The 18,888-nt window shown below is 33.2% G+C and overlaps 1 protein-coding gene and 1 long non-coding RNA gene across 8 annotated transcripts; both read left to right on the plus strand.

Moving 5' to 3' along the window:
• The first annotated feature begins 2,981 nt into the window (after window positions 1-2,981).
• Window positions 2,982-7,000, plus strand: LOC105160778 (uncharacterized). Its single transcript, XM_011078262.3, has 8 exons — window positions 2,982-3,875; window positions 4,582-4,658; window positions 4,790-4,958; window positions 5,380-5,468; window positions 5,596-5,760; window positions 5,868-5,945; window positions 6,208-6,311; window positions 6,542-7,000. Exons 1-8 carry the CDS (start codon window positions 3,278-3,280, stop codon window positions 6,645-6,647), a joined length of 1,386 nt encoding a protein of 461 aa, XP_011076564.1. The 5' UTR covers window positions 2,982-3,277; the 3' UTR covers window positions 6,648-7,000.
• Window positions 7,001-12,513: 5,513 nt separating this feature from the next.
• Window positions 12,514-15,975, plus strand: LOC105160779 (uncharacterized). 7 transcript variants are annotated; one of them, XR_016065163.1, is made up of 4 exons: window positions 12,514-13,330; window positions 13,630-13,677; window positions 14,079-14,180; window positions 14,955-15,975. It is a non-coding gene; the product is annotated as an uncharacterized LOC105160779 (long non-coding RNA). The 7 variants fall into 7 exon arrangements; XR_016065165.1 differs by having other exon boundaries at window positions 14,980-15,975; XR_016065162.1 differs by lacking the exon at window positions 14,079-14,180 and having other exon boundaries at window positions 12,518-13,330; window positions 14,955-15,369; window positions 15,592-15,975.
• Window positions 15,976-18,888: the final 2,913 nt, after the last annotated feature.

Here is an 18,888-nt window from a genome sequence, read left to right on the forward strand (position 1 = left end):
TGCAACAACATTAAATTATCATATACAGACAAGAATGTGATTGAGTACCCTATTATTTTTGTATAATTATTAATTTATATAAGTTTATTTTTCTTAAGAAAAGACAGGTGTATATATATATAGTAGGACAAATTAGGGTAATATGGTCATTTGAAGCTGATAACCGAGGTTACATTTGTAAATTTGCATGCGGGTCAGGATTGATAATTTCACCCACTTTACCAAAGTTCGAGGGCTTTGGGAATTAACTTTGAGCCTTACAGCCTGCAAGTAAATATGAAATTGAATCAAATACAATAAACGAGACATGTGTAGTGATTTAATTTATGATCATTATTTTTAATTATATCTCTCCATGGTTAGGATTTTGCTTTATTCAGACTCAAATCCAATAAAAACTTAAATAAATTATTTATACACAGGTCTTATCCATTCTACTCAAGCTCAAATGGATCTTTGGACCCAAAAGCAATGTTATAATGTTAAAGAGAGTTGAGAGAGATGAAGAGTTGAGATTGAGGAGAGAGAGATTGTGATTTCATATGTGGAAGGTGAAATATTGGGTTGGCCAAAATTGATCTATTGGATAAGAAGAATATTTTACTCGATCTAATCCCAATCATTTTAATATAATGAGTTTGGATTTGAATTTGGATTTCATTTAAAAATATGGGTTTGGGCTTGGGTTTAGACCCGTTATAGTGGGTCTGGGTTTGGGTGATTTTGGCCAACTGACAGGCCTATTTCAAACAATAGAAAGCATTCTTAAATTAATTTACCAAGATATAAGATGCAGTTATAAAAATAAAAAAATAAATTCCTATATAAGAAAAATGTAAATGGATATAAATAAATTTAAATATTATTTACTAATGTTTAAATAGTTCTACAAATTTCAAATATTTTATTTGTTTTATTATTTATTCTTTCTATATTTTAAAAAATATTAATTGAAGTTTTCAAGACACCACTTAAAAGTGTAATGTTGTAAAAAATCAGATTTGTATGAGATATCAAATGAATTCATTCTGTAATATTTGGAGAGAAAAATTCTGTATTTCATTGATTTGATGAATGCGTATATGAAGGCCGTTTTATATATAGAGTGTAAGTTTAACTGTGTCTACCAACTCTCCAACTAGCTAACTAACACAACTACAAAAAAACTAAAAAGAAAAGTGTAAAACACATTAACAAAAGCACTATTTCCCACGACTTCTAGTAACATTAAACTTCAGAGCAGCAACCTAGAACAACATCAAGAACCAATTCGTCTACAATCCCCTTCAAGATGGAGCTTGGGGCACCAAGCCCAGCTTGGCGAAGAGATGAGCAAAATCACAAACTGGGGAGATTTGGTGAATAGATCAACCAACTGATCATGATCGGGCAGGTGAAAAGGTTGGATGAAGCCACATTTGAACCAATCACGGACCAAGTGGCAATCAATGTCCAAGTGTTTCGGGCGCTAGTGAAAGATAGGGTTGACAGTGATATGGATGGCCGCTTTGTTTCACACCAGAAAGAGGCAGGTGTTTGGAAGAAAATGTGAAGATCACGGAGGTGATAGGACAACCAAAGGAGCTCACAAACCGCAGTTCCCACGCTATGGTGTTCAGCTTCGACGGAGGAACGAGAGACGGTGGCTTATTTTTTAGACTTCTAAGAGACGAGGGAGGACCCCAAAATTATGCAGAAACCCGTGATGGAGCAACGGGAATTAGGGCAGGAGACCCATGAGGCATCTGTAAAAATAGAGGGTTGCGGATTGTTGTGTGGGAAAAATAAGCCTGGTGGAGAAGAGCCCTTCAAATAGCGTAATACGTGTAGTGCAACAGCCTAGTGAGAGGACCTAGGATGTTGGATGGACTAGCTGAGCTATTGTACAACAAATGAGACATCTGGTCGAGTAAAACTAAAGTAAAGGAGACACCCGATCAGTCTCCTATGGGCACCAGGATCAGGCACTTGTAACACCATAAGTATCAAATTTGAAATACTAATTACACTTTCAAATCTAATGTAATATAATTATTTATTTTTTTAAAAGAAAATACATTATACTTTAATCGTCAATCTGCTATCATATTTATTTCATACTTTCACCATTTTCATGTTAAAAGTGTGCACTATTTGCTTTAGCTCGAAATTATAATTTTTTAATTATTAATTTTATTCAATTTTAAGTTTAATCAAAACTAATTTTTTATTTTAATTACTCATTTTATTCAATTTTAAATTTATTATATTTTTAAAATCGATTAGTGCAATACAACATTAAATCGAATCAAAATAAATTTGAATTTTATTGAATTAAACTAATTATTTTAATTTAATATTCAATACGCGAGTTCAGCATACTGAAATTTCGATTTTCAGTTCAATTAATCAAAAACACCCCTACCCCATGTTCGTCTCTTATTTGACTTTTAACTATAAGTCAGCTTTTTACTGCCATATTAGCTCATTACCAACTTTTACTCTATATTGATTACTTGGTCTGTTTTTAATTAACTATTATTTTAAATTTTTTATCATATTTATCTGATTTTATGCGTGTAATATTGGATGACACGATGATTAATTCTTTTTCTTTTTTTTTTTAAATTCTAAATGAATTTCTATTTTCTTTTCCTATATTGTCGATAATTACTATGATTAGGCATCTCATTATTTTACAAAAATTGCTGGAAAAAATATAGAGATGCGAAATTGTGAACACGGCGTATTTGACTCGTTCTGCAGTCCAAGCTTCGTGTACGCTGATCCCGATATAAATATATATATATATTTATACCGTAAACAGCAACTTTAAGTAATATATCAATTAAAAAGAGAAAGAGTCGTTATTCGCACGACCTTGCTTTACATTTTTTCAGTTACACGCTTTCTCCGTCTTTACATAAATTAAAATTTGGAAAATATAATAACAATTTTTTATTTATTAAATACGTATGAATACGTGAATATACTCTGTCAGCCATTATTATACCATTTCCTCCGCGGCTCCGCCAGATGAACTCACTCATTCCATCTTCCCACTGTTGATTTATATGTATTTTTTGTTTGTTTGATTCCCATTTACCGGGTTTTTTTTTTTTTTTTTCTGAATAGTTGCCACTTCTCACTCTTCTGACTTTTTCCTTCTTCTCTGAACATTGATTTCTCTGCCTTCTTTCTGGGACTGAAGTTTTCTTCATTTCTTCGTCTTCTTCACCAAGAATCTGATATTTTTTGGATTGAATATAGTGGGTTTTCTTTTTCTTGGGTTTTTGTTATGGAAACATCGGATTCTGCTGCTGCGGATTTGGATTCTGGGTCACCTTCATCGCCAAGCAATGGTGGGGGAACAATTAGAATCGTTCAGTTTCCTGCTCTCGGGTTCTTGCAGTCTCCCATTTCATCGCTGCTCGAGTATTCCGGCTTCATCCGGGTAAGGCCGGATTACCCCTATTCCGAGACCCGTCCTCTCGTATCTGAGAGTACTAATGCCAGTGTCAATGTTCAAAGCTCTGGCAGCAATTCAGCGTCAGTTAACGGTAATGATGGTGTTGATAGGAGTGGAGATAGCAATTCTGGTGATAGCAGTAACAATGGGGAGGTCTCGATTCGGATTATCGGGGAGCAGGATAGGGTTGGGGGTGCGAATAATGGCGAGACTGGTGGTAATGGGGTGGGATTGGGTGCGGAAGGGTCTGTCGTCGGGCCTGATGATGTTAATGGAAATAGGCGTGTTAATAGTGATAATGATAACAATAATAGGGAAGCATTGTCGTATCAAAGATATGATATACAGCAGGCGGCTAGGTGGATTGAGCAGATTCTTCCGTTTTCGTTGCTGTTGTTGGTTGTTTTTATCCGGCAGCACTTGCAAGGTAATCTGTTGTAATATTCTTTCACTTTTGATTGTTTTGTTCGGTAATTCATATGACAACTCTCTGTTTAGTTTTTCTGATTTTAATCAAATCATGTTAAGGTTGATGGAAGACTGCCATATTTTTGATGACTTGGTGTCATTTTCTTGAATAAATGCACATCTTTTGAATTCAGTGTATGTTGTTGGAGGATGTGTGAACTATGTTGGTTATACAATCACTGGTTGCTAAGGAACGTAAACAATGATGGGTAAGTGTCACAACTGTTTGCATTCTTTCCATGATTTAGAAATGTATAGCATTGTTTCACAGTTTCTGGTGCTGACATTTAATATAAAGAGTGAATGTCGAACTCCATTGACCTTGGGGCGTTACTAATAAGATGCGTGCATGATTGGCTTGCTGTTGCTATCTTAGAGAGATATTATGGTGGCATGTGTTTAGCAGTATTGTTTAGCTTTTCTGATGGCGGACATAAGGTGGCTACTATCTCTATGGTGCAACCTTTTGGCTATATAGTTGAACTATTAATCCCTTATCTACTAAAAGATAAATAAGTAAACAAGGTTTTCAATTTCATAGATCTAGTTCTATGATATTTAATGGTTTCAGCTTATTTTTCCTATGAGTGTGCTTTTGATTCTGTGGTTGCCCGTTGCCCAAACTTCTTCCGGGTCCTACTTGACTTTTCAAGAATGCATTTCAGGATTTGTTGTTACCATTTATTGTACCGCCATCTTGTTCAAGTCCAACGACATTCTACGCAAGCAAACTGCTCTAAAGGTCCGATTCCAGTTTCATCATCTGAACCTTTTTCAGCTTTAGTTATGTAAAGAAATTAAGTTCTAAGCCTCCCCTTAGTTAAACCCTACTGGAAGGAAAACTCACAAACTTATAAGCATTGGCTTTTGCAGGGAGAAAGGAAGATTTCCGTCCTAGCTGGTTATTCAGTTCTTTTCATGCTTCATATATTTGGAATCTACTGGTGGCATCATAGAGATGATCTTATCTATCCATTGCTCATGATTCCTCCAAAAGCAATCCCACCTTTCTGGCATGCAGTATTTATCATCCTGGTAAATGGTATGGATTTTTAGGTGGTTATTGCTTCTTTTGGGTTTGTGCCTCTGACTTCTATGACATTGGTGGAACGGAAACCTTGCTTGTTCATGATATCATACTTTCTTGAAAGTAACCTCCTTCATGTTTTGTTTGGAAGTCATCCTTATAGTCTGGTATCAAGAAAAGCATCATTCTGACATAATCTGCTTAGGCAGCTGTAGCAGCACTAAAAACAACACTAGTGAAAAAATTGCTCCTGGTTTTATGATCAACATTATGGTTATAATAACTCTTGTACCTACCCTTGACATTCTTGTTTGCAGGGTTTTATGGGAAGTGGTAGGAGAGAGGGTGTTTGGAGGTTAAGAGTTCACTGCAATAGTGGGCTTAGAATATTTCATCGGTGGATTTCCATACTTACTTTGTATTTTGTTACTGACAGATACAATGGCACGTCAGACAGCAATGGTCTTGAAGTTGGTTCTATTAATGTATTATAAGAATGGTAGAGGGCACAATTTCCGCAGACAGGTAACACAGTCCTGGAGCAGATAATAATGGCATTTGGATTATTTACTAATGTTAATGTAAATGACTTATAATCAGGTATGGACATTTAAATTGCTTAGGAATCTGATGGTAATATTTGGTCATTCAGGGGCAAATGTTGACTTTGGTTGAGTATACACTGCTTCTGTACCGTGCTTTGTTGCCGACCCCTGTATGGTATAGATTCTTCCTGAACAAAGACTATGGGAGTCTCTTTTCATCGCTGACGACAGGATTGTATTTAACTTTCAAGCTAACATCAATTGTTGAGAAGGTATGTTAATTAACACTTTACTTTGATGTCCGCAGTTATCTAGCCTTGGATTTGGTATATGAAACTTATGGATACTTGCTGTCTCTCTATCTTTGTCTGTTCTTCAGGTTCAATCTTTCTTCGCTGCCTTGAAGGCATTATCCAGGAAGGAAGTCCACTATGGGTCTTATGCAACACCCGAGCAGGTCATATTTTCTTCTGACCTTACGGAATCCCATTCATCTTCACTTGTTCGCATGCAAAAGTCTTCTTGTCAGAGCTCCGAGCTAGCAGCTAGTAACCTGTGCATGCTTCAAACATCCATGCCTTTCAAATGGGCTTCAGATATCTATTGATCTTGCTCGATGTTTGAAAATTTCCCAAATATAGCACAATATGTTTAAGGAGTCCAATGTTGCAAAAAAATGCATCCTAGTCCAACTCAATCATCTATTTGATTCTACACAGGTAAATGCAGCTGGAGATCTATGTGCTATATGCCAGGAGAAGATGCACGTGCCCGTCTTACTACGCTGCAAGCATATATTCTGTGAAGACTGTGTTTCAGAATGGTTTGTCTTCATTTTCCTTTTCAATTTCATTTTGCCGTCTTGTGTTTCCACTGTCCCTTAAAAACGAGTTTTAACAATTTCTTATTATTCTTTTTTATTTCCCAATGTGGTACTGCATTTCATCTGTTGTCTTAGTTGACACTGATTAAACCTTCCAACATTTTTGAACTGCTAGTTATATGATTCCTTATCGTTGAAGTCGATCAACTCACTGTCATCGCTCCTTTCAGGTTCGAGAGAGAGAGAACCTGCCCTTTATGCAGAGCGCTGGTTAGACCGGCTGATCTTCAATCATATGGGGATGGATCAACCAGTCTTTTCTTCCAGTTGTTTTAGTGGAACTTTCCACAACCTGCTCGGCACAAACTGCATTTCCCACAACTAACTTGCATACACAGAAGAAAACTGAAAATTCGTCTGCTGTGCATTGCGACAATCGCTATGAACCTTCGGCTGTCAGCCCAACAGGATGCTTATGTAAGGTATTTAAATAGTTCTCTTGAAACATCTGAGAAAGTTGAGGTTGATGAGCCCAACAGGATGCTTATGTAAGGTATTTAAATAGTTCTCTTGAAACATCTGAGAAAGTTGAGGTTGATGAGAGGATATATATCGGTACCATGTCCCTATATATATATTGTTACATCTTTTACATTGATTAATGATAAGTTTTTTCTCTTATGTTGTAATATTCTGCCAGAAGTGGGCCTTAAGACATACCAATATGTTCGAATGATCTCATAATTTCTTTGAATTACTAAACAAAAATGTAGAATATTTGGTAAAATTTTTCGAAAACAAGGTTACGAGGTAAAAAATAAGATGTCAGGATCTTATAATTCTTTTTCTTTGATGAAAAGTAAGAATTTTGTAACTTGTTTTAAGACTCATTAAATGGGACGTTCTGCTGCATTCTAAACGAGAAGATCGTTGCGTTTTATATCTTACGGAAACTAAATAATGCATTTGAATGTATTTAAACAAAAAAAAAAAAAAAAAACTTTTTTACTTGTTGGTAGCATCACAGACTCACAATCACAGTAAATAATTTTCACCGCACCGATTTAATCTAAACAAATCTATTCAACACCAAAGCAACTGAGATTTAATTATTTTTTTTAAAATTATTTTCATTATATGTTTAAAAAATTATCCAATATATAATATATGTGAAATGTAAGCAATAATTACTACTAAAAAATAATTATTAACTTATGAAATCATTGATATTAAATATATTTTTCAATGCTACTTAGTTAAGAAATATAAAACTTTTCTACCTAACGAAAAATACTGTAGTAGTTTCGTACATTACTGACAATATATCAATACTATATATCTAATTCGTATCTTTATTACTTCAATTATCTAATAAAATTTATCTGTTCGCATGTAAAATTTTAACGAATCTATTTTCAACACGTTATATAGAGCATTTAACGCTTGATTAAAATTTTTTTCAACTTAGACTATATTAAATATTTTATACTTATAATTTTTCCTATTTCAATGAAATATTTAAGAAATTTGAAATTTGAGGACAATATACCAATAATACATACGTAATTCTAAATTTTTTATTTAAATTTAATATATTATATTTTTTTATTCCAAATATAAAGTCTAACAAAACTATTTAAGAGACAATACTACAATGTATTCAATCATGCATTTAAATTATAAATATTGTTTAAAATATAAAAATAAATGCCTCAATAAAAAAAATTACTTAACATAAATATATGTATTATACTTCACAAACAAACAAAATACTATATACATATATATATATATATATTACTAAATATATATATTAAAAGACATGATTTGACAATGAACAGTAACTCCTGTCTCCCAAATCCCAACATCAAACCTACACCACTTATTTTCTACTATTTTATATTATATCAAAACACAAATCCAAACATACAATCTATCTCAAAACACATACTAACTTATCTCTATTTTTCTCTCTCTATCTCCAAAACACCAAAATAAAAACACCCAAAACACTAATCCAAACATTACGTAAAAGTTTTAGTATCGTTGCATTAACATAATACGGTGAACTGCATTTCACCCTCTGTGAAAACACTAATACGCATAAAAACCTCTCTAAACAAGAAAAGAAAGGGCAACGCAACTTGTGAACTTTCGAAACATAAGCTGATAGCCTAACTTGTGCGTGCGTGAAGGGTCCCTTTTTATCGATTAGTATTTTTACAGGGGAATCTGTTATTCATTAAAAGAAGCGAAGCCAGTGTAAAAGAAGTGATGGATAAAATTGGTAGGAGGTGTGAAATGATAGGGTAGATGCAGGCAGAAGAAGTGTCTGTGTGTGTGTGTGAGTGCTGAGGAGCCGACCAAGTTTCAAAATGGTATTGAGGAAGTGAAGATTGACAAAAACTGAAAAACAACAAAGTGAGGAGGGGAAGCACATGCCATGCCCTTGATCTATAGCCCTCGTACGTTGTGGAAGCAATTTGGATTTGGACCCATCACACACGCACCCTCTCCTCTCCTGTCGGATCTTACCATTCAACTACCCCCCCCCCCCAAGGGATTCTGTATATACGCGATATTAGATTTTTAGTTTCATAAGATAGGAATTTCAATATTTTTAGTCATTTATTTTATAGATTTTAAAATTAGAAAAACTCAAGATATTTAGTCCAATGTCATTTGCTTTACGGAAACTGAAACATGGAATTAGATGTATTAAATTTTCTCAATTTTGGGATTATTTTAAAAATTTTATAAAGTAAAAATCGAAATTTATCGAGTATTTTCAATTTTAGAACTATTTTAAAAATTTCGTAAAGTAAAAGACTAAAAGTATTCAACTCCCTATTCTATAAGACTAAAAATGTAAATTTTCCATATATATATATATATCTTCCCAAACACCAATTACATTCTCATGTGCTCTCATACATTGGACTCATGCACCCTACCCCTAATATTTTATACATTCTTCCCCACTTCCTCATAATCACTCCATGCAATATGATATTTTGTTGTTGTGAATTATTATGGTTAAAAGTAAAAAATTGTGATAAATAGTAAAGGCTATTGATCGTTGTTTCCACTGACAAGACCAAAGTATGAGTAATAGCTAAAATCATGAGGGATACATTCACTATAGGTAAAATTCATATCAAATATTTTATGATAGTTAAAATCATAATAAATATTTATCAACCATCGCTATTTGCACCAGTCTATTTAATAATATTGATTTACCATTATTATTCAATAATAATATAGAAAATAATTTATTTTTTTTAGTGATCGACTTTTAGAACTGTACAACTCTCTTCTTTTGGTAATTGAGGAAATAATATGGTATCTTTGTTAATAACTTGAAATGAATTAGAAAAGGTAGGTATGAATTTGCATTTACACCATTCAATATTAGGAGTATATGTTATAATTAAATTATCAAATAAAAGTATGATAATATTATAATTAAATCAAGATATGTATATCACTATATAGCTTGGCATAGATAGTTAATGGACTAATGGTGGATAGAAGCATGCATTATTTATGGGTGAAGATTGCCCATGCATACACCCCCATATCCAACCCCCCCCCCCACCCCCACCCCCACCCCCCAAGAAAAAAGAAAACACGACATGTTTTTTTTTTTTTTGAAGTAAAAGCAATAAATTATTATTAATTAAAATAAATTGATTAAATGAAATATTCAATTGTAATAGACAACATCCTACGCACATGGTAGGGTCCGAACCAATGACCTCTAAGATCATAGAGTCTCAACTTCTCCAACTGAAATTAGACCTAATTAGCAACAACTTGTTACTTAAATTTTTAAATAAGAAGCTCATTGCTTTTCTGTTTATTATGAGTCTGATAATATTTTTATTAAGATAAAATCCTTACATATTTTTTAAAATTGACAATGAGGAATGTAATTCACCATCTCTATACTGATAAGTGGAGGCAAATTAGACATCACACGAGGCAAAAATTGAGTATTAACGCCTAGGGGGATAAATTGCTCTTTTTTTAAAAAAATTTGGGGGAACAGGTTGTTCTTTCTTTTCCGTTGTGGAGATCTCTAATTTCCCAAAAAAAAAATAAATAAATAAAAATATGGGGTTACTTAAATTTGACCCCATCAAATAAAAACCTCAATCAAAGTTCGTTTTCATTTCTAATTTGGATTCGATTCGAACCTCACTACAAGAAAATGATCCAATATCAATTAAAAAAATCAACCTTAAGTTAATTTACAATTAAAATTAGTTAAATATAATTTACCTCCACGTCTTAATGAAAAAATACAAAAAAATCCTTGTGAAAAAACAAATGCAATTTACACCCCTATAATTTAAAAAATGATGCAATTTACTTCCCTCAAGAAGAGGCTTGAAATTGCATCATTGTAGTGTCACATCGGGGGTAAATTGCATTTTATTTTTTCACAGGGACCTTTTTGCACTTTTTCATTAACACAATGGGGTAAATTTATTTAATCCAAGTAAAATTATTATCACTAATCTACATTATTTAGAATAAGAAATTTAGTTGCTAATGAATTTAGCAATGAAAAATTTCAGTTTATAACGAATTTAGCAACGAATTGGTCAAAATATATATTAAATAGTGTAAAATAGTAACGAAAGTTTTACTTATTAATTAATTCAATACAAATTTCAGCCTTAAATTTTTCCATAGCCATTGAGATTCTTCTTGTAGTGTTGGCTCTAAATTATTCAACTCTACCTAATCACTTTTAATAATTCCTCACAATTCTAATCTGATGATGGATTAAGAGAATTAGTCATTCTTAATTAGACAATGTTTAATACTTGGATTTGATCAAAATTCAACGTCAGAATCAATTTAAACATACGATGACATATATTACACTTATCATATAATTAATTATATGATAAAAATGATGAATGGTAACACAAAATCAAACTCTTTTTTAAATAAAAAAACTTACCTACCCATAACACTCCACAACACAAAAAACTTATGAATGGTATACTTTTTTTCTTTTTCCCCCTCTTTGTTTGTTACAAAAATGGAGAATTTGAGTTGGCACTGAACGAATCCGTCAGGACGTATGTTGAGCGATTCCCACTAGTTAGGATGTACGTTTAACTCTATCAAATAACTTTTAACAATAATTCAAATCGAGAATGTAAGTGTAATAACGTCGAACCTTAAATTACACTAACATATAGTACATATTATATATACTGTAAAGCTTACATCGTACATGATGTGGACTACTCGATATTGACCTAGGCAGCCTGTCACATAGACCTCCAAATGCTCATCTTGCCCTGCAAGTGATTTAGATCAAATATGCATTTCAAGTACAAATATAATTTATTATATAGTTTGATCCTTTTTCTTAATAATCACTTTTGGAATTAAATTATCGTTTCGATAAAAATAACAGTTTGCAGATTTTAATTCCGCCACGACCATTTTTCATCTAATTATTTGTATTCTTAATTAAGTAACCTTAAGATTAAAGTTAATATTAAAATTTAACTACGATCAACATTCATATAAATAATTTAATACAAAACAATGAATCCAAATGACATAATATCTCATTTTTAAAATTAATTATTCAAAAATTCTCATAATTAATTATTTTATAATAACTATTTATTATTATTATTTACTTTTAACTATGATAATTAACTGTGATTAATTATTAAACTTCTTATGGGAACTGGGTTGGCACTACAACAAATAGCTTGATAGCAACGAAAAAAATTAATGTTGAGGTAATTAGCAAGTAAAATTCTTGTTGTTAAATCAAATTATTTAATGATAGAATTTACTTACTAATATTTAGTAACGAAAATTTACTTGCTAAAAAATTTAATAATAATTTTTTTACTATATATATTAGATAGTGTAGATAACAACAAATATTTTACTTACTAATTAGTTCAATGTTAATTTTAATATTAAAATTTTTATTTATAATTATTAAGCTATTTTCTTATAATTAGGGTGGGTGACGGTATTCGAACCCAACCCGACCCGACCCGACAAAAAGTGCAACAAGACTACATGAGTGGGGTAATGTTTTTTTGATCGTCACATGTGAAGAGATGATGGCACTGCCCCCTCCATTACAACATTAAAAACTGGTCAAACTTACAAAACAAAAGACCACCTTAACCCACTTTCCCTTTGTGAATCAAGAAATGAATGAATGAGTCCCTCTCACTCATCACTCTCTCTCTGCCACTTTTACTACTGCCCTTTCTTTTTCCCCCTAAGTTCTAGAGATGAGGTTTTTACTGTTGTTTTCTTCTTTCCCTTTCCGACACCATTTTCACTGCAGATTTTGCTGCTGCAGTAAAAACCTAACTTTCACCCAATGTAAATGCAGTACAACACCCACTCATGCGTACCAGTGTGTGTGATAAAAATGTTTTAGAAGTCGCTTTCTCATCTCTGATTCTCATGACGAAAGCGACCCATCATCTCCTCTCTTGCTTGGATTCACTTATAGTCACTATTCTTCACTTCTTTAAACCCCTCAAACCTTATGATTATATGTGTTTTATGTCTCTGATTTTCTTCCTTATTATTCTAAACACACACACACACAAAAAAAACAAGTATATATATATATGTGTATATATATATGGATCCTCTCTCTTGTTCTTCCCTCCATCATTTTTCATCTGTTGTGTTCTCAGACCAATATAAACAGTGGGGTTTTAATGGGGGATTTAGGGTTTCAATTGGGTGTGCAAGCCCTTTGTTGTACGTGTTATCAGATAAGTGCTGAATTAGGTTTCTTTTCTTGTTTTTCTCACACCCGTTAGTTCTTGTAATAACAGCTTTTTATGGGTCTTTTTTTTTCTCCCTTCATACATGAGTTCTCTGATCATGATTTTTTGATGTGGCAGTATTTTTCTGGTATTCTTGATATGGGGTTTCATCATGAAGATTTATGGTGAGATGGGCTGCTCTTCTGCTTATCAAGATGAGGACTTTAAGCTAGGGTTTGTGAAAAGTTGCTTAGACAAAGTTTGGATTTTCATACTGGATATTTCACTCTCTCTCTCTCTCTCTCTTTTTCTTTTTTGGATAAAGATAAGAGGGATTTGATTAATTTGCTACAGTAGTCTTATGTCAGCTTTTTCAAGATTTTTCAGCATTTATGATATTACAACAGTGTGTATTCTTCACAGAAAGCTAAGTAACCAATTAAAGTAGATTTTAATATTCTTTCCTCTGATTTATGATTTTTGATTCTTGAATTAAGCGCAAAAATCTGAAGTCAAACTGTTCCCTTGTCCAGATTTTCTCGCCTGATGTGATTTCTTGGTCTTAACATTGCGGGAAGAAGGTTTAGTATCATGTCTTTTTGTTATTTAGTTTGCTAAGGAGTTTTGTTTATATGGAAGTGATTCGTACTCCTTATTTCCTTTTTAATTTTATCTTAACACTATTAATATTAGTAGCAACAGTTCTGTTATTCATTGGTTGTTATATCAGTAGCATTAATCTAGTAATAACGAAGCCGGGATTTTCAAAAGATTAAGAATGTTTTTGTCTGAAATGTGGTGTTTTCTTGTTGTATATATTTCTGCCTTTTGAAGGGAATATCGCCTCTTCGTAGTTTACGAGTATCTGTTTACATTTTGATTCTACTTCAAAAGTTTTACACTGGCAAGGTGCTTGTGTTTGTTCTATCACATTGTTCTACTTTTCTCACATTCGTCTACAAAAAATGTTTACCTTTTTCAGTCTGCAGTTTCAATAGAAGATCAATGAGTGTCGTATTTGACATTTGTTGATTCACCACACACTTAGCGTTGGCGTTCATTGTCGGTCGAGCACGACAAAATGGTTCGAAGTAGCTTCATGATTCATGATCAAATTTGCATTGAGTGAAGTATCTTGATCTCTTCAGAAGTCTTGTGGCCTTTCTGAATAGGGAGATTTAAGAGCTAGGGATGATATTGGATTGAAGCATGGTCTAAAAGAGCTTCCTTCAGCCCACTCACGGATGAGATTTTGGGGCTGAATTAGCTGCCGACTCATTCATTCGACCACTCAGTAGACTACACGACGCGCTCTATTCTACTGTGATTGAGTGAATGATGCGGGAGATAGTTCCACGCCCTTCTCCCTCTGTGCTTGGACTGAAGGGAGCTCCTTTTGCCGTTGCCTTCATTTCGACTCCATAAGCCTCCAACTTGTTTTCTAGACACTTAGTCTGCCGTTTTGTTGTGTCCATTTATGTGCTAATTCCCTCAGGTGAATGGGATATATACGTTGTTGCTTTTATCATTGCCAGGAATGATGAAAACCTACTACTTCCGCTTTTTGGTAATTCTTTGTACAAATAGTTGTTGCTATCGGCTTGCATCAGAAGAAATATGATCTTTTGTAATGGTTAATTACTATAGTCAAAAATGAAAAATGGTGGCAAATACTAGTTAGCCATGACTGTGTATTGGTTGTTGGTCGTTGTTTCTGCAAGTGAGATCAAAACATCAAAACCACCTTAAATATTGATTAACTGTGATCAAAATATAAGTTTTTGCATGGGTTTCGTTTGACTGTGGTAGACAGTATTGATTCATCATGGTTTTAAAGCCTCAATCTTTTGTAATGTAGGGACAAATCAATTATTTTTTTGTAGTGTCGTCAGCTACGGAAGACGAGAAGCTCAGCTGGTGGGAGGCTGATTCGCGGTGGAGTTGCTTGTTGCTATTTGCAGGTTTTACGGGTTCATATTTTTGCTCGAAAAAAATTAGTGGGCAGCTCTCTGTTCGTTTTTCTGCTCAAGCACTTATTCCAACACATTACTAGGTTTTCTTTTGCTGATACTACTTTCCTGTGTTGGTCTAGCAGCAACCTTGATTTTTACATTGAACATGACAAGGTTTCATTTTACAAACAGTTTCAAATGTGCATCTTAGCAGAAAGCATATAATTTGATTCTATCCATTCTTGATGAGTATGATGATGGCTCAGTTAAGCCCAGAATGATCACAACCACACTTTTCTTCCCGTTCAAATTGATTAAAAGGTGAATTTCATTAGATTCAGACAAATTACCTACTTTTCTGCCTCAAAATCTGGCAATTGTCGTTCTCCATCTTGTTTGTGTCTGTTAGTACAATATAAACACATTTTCTTCTCATGCATGGCTGTACCACAAACTGCATTCTTAACAATGTGATGTAATAACTGGTGGTGGTACGAAACATATTTAATTAGTGGCTCTCATTAACTTAATATTCTTGATCAGGTCATGCAACGTCGTTGTGGTACGAACTTTTCTGCTTTTTATTTCTGTGGTGCCATTTTGAGACAGCAAGCATATGGGACGAGCCCGAGAACAAAGCGACTACAGATGTTGCCAAAAATGGATGGCGGACGTCGTCCCGTTGGTGCCCTGTTTCATGAAAAGGGACTAATTGTTTTGAAATGATTCATGCTGCAAACCTTTTGGAGTAGTACTTTTAATTGTATTTAAATCCTGGTTATGGATAGAATCAAAATTAGATTCGATTTGTAGGGTGGTCCCCTGGTTTCTTCATGTGTATTTTATTGTCCGAAATGCAGTGTGTTATTGGCTGTGCTGCTGTTTTCTTACACTATTATAATATCATCTTTGAGGAGGGATTTGGAATTGTGTGTGAATTGTAATAATCTATTCTTCTATGTGGTCCTGCATGTGCTGCAATGCAAGATGTATTGCCTCTCGTATTGTATGCAATGGTATAGATGTAGGCACAACTACCATTTCCAATGGTAGCTGAAGTGGAACGAGCTATGTCTTCTCATGAGTTAAGACGTTGTGCGATCGAGTCGAATTACATGTGAACATGCTTGTGGTAATAGATTCATAACTTGATTATGATATATCATATTGAATTAGGATAATAGGATCACTCTCTGAACAGTAGTTATAGCTCAAATCAAAACATTCTGGACCGGAGGTGGAGTACTCCTATGCACCCTCAAGAAGGGTTCTTACCTCGCTTAGAATTGAATTGACCATGGAACTATGAATTGTCTAATATTGATTGTATAATAATCCACTTTAGGAGTTGCAAGTTTGTCGATTCCATGCAATTATAATTTTGGAATTTTGATAGGTTGAATCACGTTGTTATGAAATAATTATAATTTTACATGTTATAATGGACGATAAGAAATCATGAGCTGTTATAAAATTGTACTGATACACTGTATGTTGTGTATTAGTGTGCGATCTCGTGAACGGATAAATTAATTTACAGTGCATTTCTAAACAAAAGGTTTTCAAAACTTACATACGTTGTATACGGTGTAATTTACCATATGGTTTATTATTTAAATTCAGTGCTGATTTTTGAGGTATGAATGTCATATCATATTAGTCTACCTCAATGAGCAAGATTTTAGAAGGGCATAAGAATGTCCAAATGGTACCACCTAGCAAAGCAGGAGGGAGGGTTGTACCTTGGGTTCTAGGGTTTGTGGTGGTCCCCTGGCATGACACAATGGTGATGACCAAACAATAGGTTTTTTGTTAGTGCAACTCCAAGTTTAGATCAGTATTTGTCGGCCGAGGTTTACTGTTTGCTTATTGGGCTGTCTAATTCATATGTTCCATGCCCACTGCCTTTGACAGTGAAATTTCAGTTCAAATAAATTAAAATAAAATTTATATATATAAAATTCCAACTTTTCTTGATTGCAAATCACTCATATATTTGGGGTGGGGTGGGGGACCAATGATCCACACTAAGAGTGATGAGAGAGTGGTGAGATTGATGCCTTTATAATTAAGAAATTATAAGTTGGAGAGATACGAATATAGATTTTTAATCTATTTTTCATAGTAGTATTTGTTTGCTTTGAAACTGTTGATTGATTTAAACATATTAATATTTTAGATATTGAATATTATAATTGTATATTGGTTGATTTCAAAATATTGATGTATTTCAAAAATAAAATATTTAGGTAGGAGGGGAACCAATAATGTATATCTTTTTTTTGAAAGCGGGACCAATAATGTGTTAAAAATCCGAAAATTATTAGAAAATGATATATATATATATATATTATTTATCTGTATTATTTATTAAAGTTAAATGCCTTATATTAACTGCTTTGGTATATATAATGAACATTATCTAAAATATCCTTACCCGATTTTTTTGTCCCGAAAAGGCTGCACCTTTTAATTAATTAATTATATTAATAGCTTTTTATTCGTATACATTTATTATTAATCTATTCTTTTCATTTAATTAAAAATACAATAAAAAGAAATTAAGTTATGGTTTGTGTGTTTCAATTGCTTATATATGTATGTGTATATTATGGATGGGCTCAAGGCCCAATTTCTTAAATTAGGCCCACTACTGACGAGTCCATGTGGGGTAACAGCCCATTTCTCACATTTGTAGAGCCCAGCTGAAGAGGCTGATAGCTCAATGAAACAAGATTTTCTAGAGTTGATGTAGATGCTTAGGGTTTGTTTGATGTTGATTATTCAGATTGGAAGACAACAAACAGTTCCTCAAGTTAAAGGGGTCAAGTAATGGGACAAGAATTAGGGGACTTTACGATTCGGTATTGAATTACAAGGGTTTGTTTGTTGTTGGTTATTTAGATAGGAAGAAAATAAATAATTTTTTATTTTAAAATGAAGCAAGTAATGGGACTGGAATTAGGGGGTTCATTCAAAATGTGTAGTGGATCGAGAAGCCAGATTGAACTAATGAAAAAGTAGATTGATTTGGCCTAAGTCCGTTTGGGTTCAGGCCGGTCTTGAGTTGGTCCCATGTATCAATATTTGGGACCGATCCAGCCCAGTGGCACCAAGACTATTTGGTCCTAAATCGGATTTGTTGGACTTTTTTTTAATAATGATATGGCATATAATTTTTATCTTATTCTTTTAAGTTAACTACTCTAATAGTTTTTTATTTATACTTTTGAAAGTTCAAAAAAATTATCTTTATTGTTCGACTTCTAAGTTTTTAGTACTTTAAAGTTTATTTTTTAATTTACTATCATCTAAGGTTATTATTGTAAGCTTGATATTCAAATTATTATTTAAGTTCATAATATAGTCATAACAATTTTTTTCTAGTTATAATTTTTTGTGTGATTGAATTTATTATTTATTTATTTTATAATATAATCATAAAAATTTAAGTAATTATTTTAAAGAAAATCTCAATTTTATTAAAAAAAAAAAAAAAAGAAGTACACCCAGGCCTCAACAGAGCCTGTCCATGGATTAGACCTGCGATTAAAAATGGACTCAACCGGATTTATTTAAAGGCCCAGAACTACGTCAGGATCGACCATAAATAGTAGTGGACAGATCCTGAACTGAGCTTTTTTGAATTGATCCGTGTCGGTCCTAGATCAACACGATCCACCATGCACCTCGACGACTCATGAAGGCAACAAAGAGACATCCTCTGCAATTTGTGAAAATTGGAGGATGTTTGATTATCTAACCAGCATCAACAATTTTGAAAGGGTTGCAACCAGGTTAGTTATTATCGTTATTATTAAATACCTCGCGGTATATTAA

The sequence above is a fragment of the Sesamum indicum genome, linkage group LG4, assembly GCF_026168435.1.
Source record: "Sesamum indicum cultivar Baizhima isolate 11 linkage group LG4, ASM2616843v1, whole genome shotgun sequence".
In the NCBI taxonomy this organism is placed as follows: Eukaryota; Viridiplantae; Streptophyta; class Magnoliopsida; order Lamiales; family Pedaliaceae; genus Sesamum; species Sesamum indicum.